A 10327-nucleotide genomic window follows, 5' to 3' on the forward strand; every position below is an offset into this window, starting at 1 on the left:
ACATGTGCAGAAAATGTGTTACCAAAGGTTGTGTGTCCAAGGCAAGGATTATTAGGAATTATTCTGATGGGTTTTAGGTCACAGGGCAAAGATGTCTCTTTATAACATAGAAATCTGGCATTGAACCTCACAAGGTTGTCAGAGGTCATATATATGGAAGCCTGTATTGACTTTAACTAGGATGATTTTTCCGGTGGGGGGGCATCATTTTGGGGGTTGGGCAAAGCTCAGAGGCCACATACACAGCAACGTGCCCACAATGTTTGGGACAGAGGGCTCAGTGCCAGGGAAAGGCAGTTTCCTTTCATAGACCCTCTGTCCCACCCTTGGCAAAGCAAGTTCAAAGGTCAGATTTGCCCTGCTCCTACCGACCAGGTGTCAGGGGCCCTGCCTCTTGTGTACCCCATTCACTCTGACACAAGTGTCTGGCCCCCATTCACCTTCAAAACCCAGCCAAGATGACACCTCTCCCTGGAGGCCCTCCCTCCCCCAACCTCTCCCCTCTGACAAAAAGGCACAGTCTCCCGGCTTAGGATGAAAACACAAGGGTGGATAGGAGTGGGGAGTGTAAATAACCAAGTGTCCAAACTGGTTAAATAAGCCACAGAACATCCACAGAACTTTAGATGGCCATTAAAAATCACATTTCTGTGGACTATTTAACATGGGAGAATGCCCCCAACAAAATATTAAGTAACTAGAATATAATCATTTAAAATATATTCCCAGGGACTTCCCTGGCAGTCCAGTGGTTAAGAATCCACCTTCCAATGCAGGGGACGTGGGTTCGATCTCTGGTCAGGGAACTAAGATCCCACACGCCGTGGGGCAACTAAGCCCCCGCGCTACAACTACAGAGCCCACGAGCTCTGGAGCCTCGCGCCACAACTAGAGAGAAGCCCGCACGCTGCAACCAAGACCTGACGCAGCCAAAAAACAAATGCATAAATAAATATCAAATAAATAAATAAGATAAAATAGTTTCCCAATTCTGCAAACATAGTCAAATTCACATATACCATACATGTAGGAAAACAGTAGAAAGAATGCCACTGAAATGTACACATAGGCTACCTCTTCATGGTGGGATTAAAAACTACTTTAAAACTTCTTTATACTTTTCCAAATTCTGAAATTTTGCCTCAAACATTATAGTAATCACAATAATGAGATGTCTTGAGAGGAATCCTAAGTACTTCCTCGTCCGAGGCTTGCATCCTCTCTTCTATTTTTGCCACAATCGCAGCTGACCTCTGCTTGAACTACTCCGGGATGGGGAACTCACTACCCTTCTTCCTGGTGAGAAGTAGAATCTGGCTCCCTTTAGCTTCCCCTCATTGGCCACAACTCTGCCTCCTGGAACCAGAGAACGAGGCTGTGCCCTGTGCCCATGCCGCTTGACAACACTTCAGAGGTTGGAAGGCAGTGGCCAGGCTCCAGGCTTCATCTTCCTAACCCAACAGCCTGCCAAGGACATTAATGTCCCCCTGTCTTCCGCAACCCTGTTTGCTGTCCTTGGGTACAATCCAGGCGGTGATGTCCTCACCCACATTCCGTCTTATCGAGGGTGTGCCACTTACCAGTTGGTGTATCAGGGGCTCTATTACATGCATTCTTTCACCTAATCTTAGAACCCTGTGACTCAGGAGCTAACATCACACGTATTTTACAGATGAGGAAACTGAGGCACGGAAAAGCCAAGTCCCTTCCACGGTCACTTAATGGATACACGATGGAGCCAGGACTGAAGTGGCACGTGGCCCAGAGTCGGACAGCTGAGTTAATAAATGAATATGTGGGGCTTCCCTGGTGGCGCAGTGGTTGAGAATCTGCCTGCCAATGCAGGGGACATGGGTTCGAGCCCTGGTCTGGGAAGATCCCACATGCCGCGGAGCAACTGGGCCCGTGAGCCACAATTACTGAGCCTGCGCGTCTGGAGCCTGTGCTCTGCAACAAGAGAGGCCGCGATAGTGAGAGGCCCGCGCACCGCAATGAAGAGTGGCCCCCGCTCGACACAACTAGAGAAAGCCCTCACATAGAAACGAAGACCCCACACAGCTAAAAATAATAAATTAATTAGTTAATTTAAAAATAAATAAATAAATGAATATGTGGACCCAGTTCTAAAGCCCATGTCCTAAGTGTCTATGGTTTTGTTTCAGAATTAGCTGTGCCCATGCCAGGCTCTCCCATGGTGTTCACGTCTGCATCTCTGCCTCTCTCACCTGGCCTGCTACATGGAAACCCTCCTGAAGGGCTACTGACCACAGAGAACCTGTTGCACGAGGCCTGGCTCCAGGAGCAGTGCTGAGCCAGGGTCTCTGATGCGCTGCTCAGAGCTGTGGCACCAGAGCCGAAGCCCTGGGGACACCAAGCACACATACAGGGGACTGACCATGAGGCACTAGCTGTCCCTCCCCACCTGGGGCCCAGACGGGTAACCTGTTGGGGATGGAAGGCCCCTGCGTACTCTCCACGTCACTCCTACAGGCAAGTCCATGGGCTTGCTTCCTCGGCCCGTCCCCTTTCTGTCCGGCCTTCTCCCAAATCCTCCCAGGGATGTGGCCACGTCAGCCACGGTCTCTACCAAAAAGGGTTTCGGAAGGACCACACAATGCAGGTGGTTCTTCGGTATCCACATCCAGCCTGCTAGGGATGCCCACTCATTTTTTCACCAGGATTTCAACTTTCCCCCAAAGTCCCAGTAACACTCGGCCCCAGGTCAGGCCTCTCAGTGGGATCTAGGACAGCTGGTCAGCTAAGGCCACCAGGCACTGTTGACCACGGGACTCAGCAAACCCTCAGGGCCTGGTCCCTGGAGGGACCTTGAGAAGTCCTAGTGGTCAAGCCCCTGTCCCTAGCCAGCGAAGTCCCCGCTGAGAGCGCCGGTCTCAGTCCTCACAGCTGGCCACGCACACTCTCCACAACCAGCACTGTCACTCTGTGCTTCTCGGGCTCAGCCTCTGCTCAGACTGTCTTTTCTGCCTCGACTGGGTAACTCCTACCAAACCTTCAACACTCGGCCAAGGCGTGCCCTCATCCAAGAAGCCTTCCTGTGTCTCTCAAAGCTGGATGAGACACTCCTGCCGCACCCTGGGCCAACCCCTAGTCGGGCTCTCATGTGGCCCTCATTCACTCACTCAAATATTTATGTAGCACCTGCTCTGGGCTCTGTGCGGTGCAGTGAGCACTAGCCGGGAGAGCAGGAAACCAGGCCCCACTGCACGGCTTGGCCACCAGCTGACTACGTGACATCACTCCTCCCTTGAACCTCAGTCTCCTCCCCTATAAAGTGGGGAAGATTCGGCAGCTCAGCCTGGCTTCCAGGCTTCTGTGAGGTCGGCAGGATGTGAAAGTACTCTGTCAACTGCCACTCAGGGTGAGTCACTGTTGTCGTGACCTGAGCCTCCTGCCGTCTGAGCTCATTTTTGTACATCCCATCCTCAGAGGTCCCCTCTCCCCCGGGGGGCTGAGAGCCTACTGGGGATGAGCTTGGAAGCTCACGCCTTCTAGGGGTTGGCACCTGGATGAGAACCTGGGCAGGAGCACAGCACGAAGGGATGGAGACAGGCGTGAACTTTAAACAAAATCAGCTTATAAATCCTGCCACTCAGGGGCAGGGGCCTGGCGCTGCTGGGGCAGGAAGAAAAGCCAGGCTGCTCTGAGGCAACAGGGTAAAGGCTTTAATGCCAAAGGGCTTTGGAATCAACAAGAAGCCACTGGAAGCACCGAATAGGGGCAGACACAAAGAACACTGGGCTAGGGGACTGGATATCTGGGTTCTACTCTAAGTTGCTCTGTGACCTCAGTCAAGACTCTTCCTTCTCCAGGCTTTAACCTCCCATCTGTATGTTGGGTGCATCAGCCCGGGTGGTACCCAAGGCCCTTTCCCACAGGGATAGTCTCTGCTGACTTGACTTGCCCTTCACAGCTTGAGACAGGGGGTCCAGTTCAGGCTGTGCCAGGGACAGACAGGGACAGCTGGCGAGGCTTTCAGAAAGGCCACGAGGCAGGGGAACCCATGCTCACTGTGGTCTCCTCTTCTGGACTATGGAAGAGTCAAGGCCTGGAACGGGGTTCCTCCTCCAGTCTCCTCCCACCACTGTGTAGATGGAATTCACCCTTGGCCCACTTTGCAGACGAAGAGGTTGACACAGGTGCAGAGAACACAGATTCTCAGACTCTTAGAAATCATCCTGCTTATCGCCCTCCCTCTCCATATAGAGGGAGAAACTGAGGCCCAGAGAGTGCTAATGGCTGACTTGGGGTCACACAGGATGTTGGTGGCAGAGCTAGGATTAACACTGAGGACCGATGTCCTCCTATCACCAGTTCGTTATAAGTCTCAAGCCAGGCTCAGGTTTATGTGCTCATCATCCCATCAGCCAGCCTCTGCTTCCACTGATGGAGGCAAGCCTCAGTTTCCCTGTCGGAGCCAGGGAAGACAGGAGGGTTTCTGGGTCAGAGCTCGGTGAGGTTTTTTGAACTGGGAATAAAGGAGGAGCAAGGAAAGCGGGGGAGGCACTGTACTTGGGACAGAAACTCTTCTCCCTGGACTAGGCACAGGGCAGGAAATAGAATCATCCAGGTTGGGGACAGTACTGCATACTCAACAGGCAGAAAAGCTTGTGCTCAAGCACAGGCAAAGCAGCAGACACTCAAGTTCAATGAAAAATTACTAAATAGTGTCACAGTGGCGGTGTGGGGGGGGGGGCCTCTTGAGGTCTCAGGGGACTGATCATCAAGTTTATAGGACCACCTATTCCCACCTGGCTGGAGGGCAGGCAGTCGTAGGAAAAAGGCTCAGGACTTGAGGGTCCTCCCTTCCCTCTCTGTGCCTCAGGTTGTCCTCTGGCTCCAGGCTCTGACCTTCTCGGCTTGCCAGAACCCAAGGGGCAGCTGGTCCCACTGCAAGAAACCCGAGTAGAGTCTCCTGGGCCCTGACCCAGCTCGGAGGCCCCTTGGGGGAGGGACAGGAAGGGAGGGAAGGGGAGCAGAAGGCGGTAAATCTCTCCCCCCGCCCCCGTTGGCCCCTCCCAGCTACCCTTAGGACAGCCCACATGCACCGGCTCCGGGGCCTGAAAAGACTCTAAACCAGCACTTCTCAAACTTTAAAGCGTAGTGTAATCACCTGGGCATCTTGTTAAAAGGTTCTATTTTAGTAAGTCTGGGGCACAGCCAGAGATTCTGCATTTCTAACAGGTCCCAGGTGATGCCGATGATGTAAAGCCGTGGACCACTCTGCGTGCGAGTAGCGGCCCTAGAGATAATCTGCCTCTTAATGGTGGGAAAACCCAAGGCCCAGAGAGGTCAAGTCACATGTCCACGGCCACACAGCGAGCAGCCCCAGACCGAAGGAAAAGGGCACCTGCCATAGGCACTAGGCATTTCCCCAGCCCGCCAGCCGGAATCAGCTGCCCTTCCCCGGCCCTGGGGCCGTGTTTGTAAACTCGGCTGCCCCGCGCGGCTCAGCCCAGGGCCGTGGGGGAGAGAGCGCCGCCCGGCCGAGTCTTCCCCGCCTCCCTCCGCGCCGGCCTCTAGCTGTTCTCCGTCCGGCATCCCCGGCCGACCCGAGGGAACCCGGGGCGCCGAGGGTCCCCTGAGGCGGAGTGGTTCCGCACCCTCCTTCCCCTCCGAAGACAAACTTCTCCGCCGGCGCCCTTTACCTTTTTGGGGGGTTTGCAGCAGCTCAGCCTGCTGTGTCCGCAGCCCATCCTCTTCGGGGGGCTCCCGGACGCCGCCTCCCAACTCCGGGGCCCCCAGAGGAGCCTGCCGTTCTGGCCCCGCTGCCGGCTCCGCGCCCGCCGGCCGGGGCTGCCGGCGAGACCCTGAAACTGAACCTGGAAGCGCAGACTTGAGCGGGAGCTGGGGCGGCCGCGCACCGTAAATACTCGAAAAACAGGGCCTCAGCGAAGCCGGCTGGGCGCGCGGAGCCGCCGCCTGAGCAGGTGACCAGAATCTTTGTAAATGATAGAAAACTCGGGCCAGGGCCGAAAAGATCCCTACGATCAATGGATTCCTTTCCAGACCCGCAGCAGAGAAAAGGCCAGGAAAAAAAATTAAAACAATGATTTAGTAAACACAACAGCTACCATTTATTGAGTTGTTTCTGTCCCGACTTCTTTGCACATATTATTTCGATTTCTTGCAATCTCCTTGCAACAAAGGTATTAGTTCCTCCATTTTACAGGTGAGGAAAATCAGGCTCCGAGATGTGATTTGCCTAAGCTCACAAAGTTAGTAAGTATCAGAGTCCAGATAAAAATCCAGTTCTAACTCCAGAACCTAAGCTTCCAACCATTTCCCTACAAATACATAATAATGGGAAGTTTAATTGTAATGCCTCCCCACTTCTGGGTCCACAGCTCCTTCCAGCTCACAAGCACCTGTAATATTCTACTCTATCCATTTTGAATCGATGTTGCCCATCACAACAACTTTGTGAGGCAGACAGGCAGATGCAGGGAGAGTAAGAGATGTAAAATGTCAGAGTCTGGGAAAAAGAACTTTTGTTTACCCTTGTTTTGTTACTAGCTGAGGTTTCTGGGAGTGGCAATGCAGGAAAAAGACACCTAACTTTGAAAATCAGTGTGAGTGTGTGCCACTTGGAAAGATGTGCTGATGAAAGGGACTTACAGTCATGAATGGGAAAAGAATGTGAGACCACTACAGAACTTCCCCCTCCACAGAGTAAAAACCCAATTGCAGCAGGTTCAAAGAAAGGAAACTGAGGACACAGGTGATATTAGGTTCTTGGAAAGAAGAATAAGATGGTGGTTCACAAGGTGTGGCCCCCAAATCAACAGCATAAGCACTACCAGAAATCTTTGACAGAAATACAAATTCTCAGACCCCACCCAGACCTACAGATCCTAAACTCTGGAGATGGGGCTCAGCAAGCTCTAGCTTCCCAAGCCCTCCCAGTGATTCTGAGCCATGCTTATGTGTGAGAACCACTGCTGTAGGACGTGCTGAACAGGTAATGAGGAAAGAGTATCTACTTAAATTAACAATGATTATGAAACATCGCTCATGATTTACTAAAAACCCAAACCAACAAACAAGCAAAAAACCAGAACAAAGTAAATATCCAAGAAAAGGAGCTTGGTTAAAAAAATATGATATATCCATAAAAATAGAATATCATGTAACCTGCTAAAATACTGATGAGGATGAAGTTTTTAAATGTCATAAAATGTAACAAATTCATTCTTATTTTTAAAAAGTGTTAATAGTGATGACCTCTACATGAGGGTGAGATTTTGGATATTCATTTTCTTATGTTAAAAAAAATGAGTATACACTTCTACTATTATAATAAGAAAAGTATTGTCATAATAAGAAAAAAGTTCTCTAAAAAATATGTTTTTAGGGCTTCCCTGGTGGCGCAGTGGTTAAGAATCCACCTGCCAATGCAGGGGACACGGGTTCGAGCCCTGGTCTGGGAAGATCCCACATGCCGCGGAGCAACTAAGCCTGTGCGCCACAACTACTGAGCCCGCGTGCCACAACTAGAAGCCACCGCAGTGAGAAGCCCGCACACTGCGCAGCAACGAAGACCCAATGCAACCAAAAATAAATAAATTTTAAAAAAATATGTTTTTAAACCCAGGCATGAGATTGAGACTAGTTTTTCACCATCAAGTTGGTAAGGATGCGAAATCCCAAGGAAATAGACAATGATTGTGATGAACTAGGTAGGAAAGCAATGTAAAGGACAAACAGGGCCAAAAATGTGTAGAGAGATCATAACCAGTAATGTCTTGGGTGATCCTGAACCTGTTGTTTCTCTTTTTGGAGAGTTTCCCATCTGAACATCGAAGAGTTGAACTTTCTAAAAATGATCTGGAATTTTAATGTCAGCAGTTGGAATCAATAACTTGGGCTGGTGGGTAGGAACCAGGAAGGCAAATTCTGTTCCCAGAGGCTCTGTTCTCAGGGGCTCTTGCCTCCGGCTTCTTTAAGCTTCCTGGGAGACCAGGCTCAGATTTCCTATGTTCACACAACTGGCTTTTTGGTTATGTGCTTTGAAGTTCCACCTGAGAAAAAACCCTAAGGAGTTTTTTTTTGCTTTAGGAACTTGAGTTTAAATAAGTTGCTAATGAGATTTTTGGTGGTGGTCGTGCCAGTCAGGTTAGGTAAGGTTTTGCTGCAGTGATGAAAAACATACAAATCTCAGCAACTTATGAGTGAAACTAAGTTTTGCTCACACTACCCGTCTAGAATGGGGAGGCCAAGGGCTCTGCTTCACAGAGATATTCGACACCTTTCTAAGATTAAGATGCAGCCATCCCAACTCCATGGCTTCAGGGTTTGCCAGGCCAAGAGGAGACAGTGTATGGAGAATGGTGCATGGGGTCTTAAATTCTTCCACTCAGGAGTGACACACATTAAGTCCACTCATATTTTATTGGCTAAAGCAAGTCGCATGGTCAGGCGCAACTTCAAGGGGATGGAGAAGTGTAATGTGTGCCCAGAAGGAAAAGAGAACCAGAAATACTGGTGAACAGCAGAAATGTCTACCACAGTTAGCAATCAACAAGCAGGTACTATGACGTGCCCATTTCTTGGGCAAGTAGGGTAACTAACTCGTCCTGGTCTGCTCAGGATTTCCCCACTTTCAGCACTGAAAGTCCCATGTCTCAGGAAACTCCTCAGTCCTAGGCACACTGGGACGGTTGGTCACCCTATGGGCAAGGACAGTGAAGACTCAGTTCTTGTCTTAAATTAGTTATAATCTATTTTCTTGACATTAGACCTATACATAGGAAAAGATGGGAAACTTACAAAAACAGGTTATAAAGCAAATGTCAAGTTGCATATTCCATGCAGGAAGTATTAGCATTAAAAGGAGATAAGAGACAGTGGTGGATGGGGATGGGAAAGGAAGACTTCCTGGAGAAATACTAAAGCCAAAAGCCATTCATGGCAAAAGGAATCCTAGAATCTCAGGCTGGGATGGGATCTAATGCTTCACTTCTGTTGCTTCTAACTCAGATAAATCTCTTTTATAATTTCCCTTCTATAATTACCTTTCCTACTGTATTTGTGCAGTCTATGTTTGAATACTTCCAGTGATGGGGAAATCACTACCTATCTTTCCATATCTAGGGGGAAGAGGAGAAGCAGGAAGGTTCCGAATGAGCCCAATGGTTTCCCAAACATGGTGTCTGCCCGGAGTAACTTTCTTTACTATCCACCTGTGTGAGTTATCATTCTACCTGTACATCAGGAAACAACTCAAATGCCCTCTCCTTACAAAAGCCCTGCAGCACCTGTTCTACAACTCTCTTACTTGTTTGTGTGCTCTGTGAGTCCTCCCTAATGGACTACGGGTTACACAGGTCTGCCACCTCCCTCCTTATGCTACCTGGTCCTTAGTAGGTCATGGCAGAGACTTCCAGTCACCTTACTCAACTTCCATTCTTCTCTCTTCCTTAGTGATGGAATCCTGATATTCTCTGGGTCAGGGGCGTGCTACTTCCTCAGCTTCACTTGCATCAAGGGGCGCTCAGTGATATGTAAGGGGGCATTACTGGTTGGGGCTTCCAGGACAACATTTAACAGAAGAATGACTCAGCTGGGAGCAGGTCTCCCCCTTTTCTTGCCCCCGTTTTTCCTGCCTGGAATACAGACATGATGGAATACAGCCATTTTATTACCCTGAGCAAGAAGGTGGAAGGAGCCTTGATCTCTGATGAACTGATGGAGCCCCAGTCCCAGCTTTGATCAACCACTTCCTAATATTTTCACATAATAGAATAAACAACAAATTTGTTTAAGCCACCGCCACTGAGATCACTGCCACTGAGATTCTGTCACTAGCAGCAGAATGCAATTTCCAACCAATTCATAGGTCACTAATTAACATTTGTTATATTGAATTTAATTAGAATAATTTACTCTTGGAGATACTGGATGTACCCCAGCTTCAGTTCTGGAGGTGGGACACGAGGCTCTGCTGAGAAAATTTTCCTGGATTTGCCAGACTCTTGATGGAAATGTTGGTTTTGACAGCTTCCTCCTGGAAATATATGTAAGAGAAGGAAATGAGAGGGGACCTAAAATTGTCGAGTTCTTAGGCTTCTATTGGAGTGTTTCTCAGGGAATGGGCAGGTTCATGTGCTTCAGAATCATCTGGATCCTTTTCCCATCTATTCAATCAGGCCCTGGAGGGCTGAGTCTGAGAAATTTTCACAATAAAATTTGAAGCTTATTGCTCCAGTTGCTGTGGTAGGTTATCTCACCAGGGAATCAAATTGTTACATTAATTATATCGAATTGTGTTGAACTGAATTAATAGGGAGGTCCTTGGAAAGGAGAATTG

At 49.4% G+C, this 10327-nt stretch overlaps 1 protein-coding gene across 1 annotated transcript in view; it reads right to left on the minus strand.

Moving 5' to 3' along the window:
- CCDC69 (coiled-coil domain containing 69) overlaps positions 1–5860 on the minus strand; it is a 36139-nt gene extending 30279 nt beyond the window's left edge. Inside the window, exon 1 of the mRNA XM_082381530.1 lies at positions 5667–5860. Within this exon, the coding sequence (XP_082237656.1) occupies positions 5667–5714 (48 nt within the window). The 5' untranslated portion in view covers positions 5715–5860. The remainder of the gene's footprint in view (positions 1–5666) is intronic.
- Positions 5861–10327: the final 4467 nt, after the last annotated feature.

This window comes from Balaenoptera borealis (assembly GCF_965194805.1).
Source record: "Balaenoptera borealis genome assembly, chromosome: 2".
Classification (NCBI taxonomy): domain Eukaryota; kingdom Metazoa; phylum Chordata; class Mammalia; order Artiodactyla; family Balaenopteridae; genus Balaenoptera; species Balaenoptera borealis.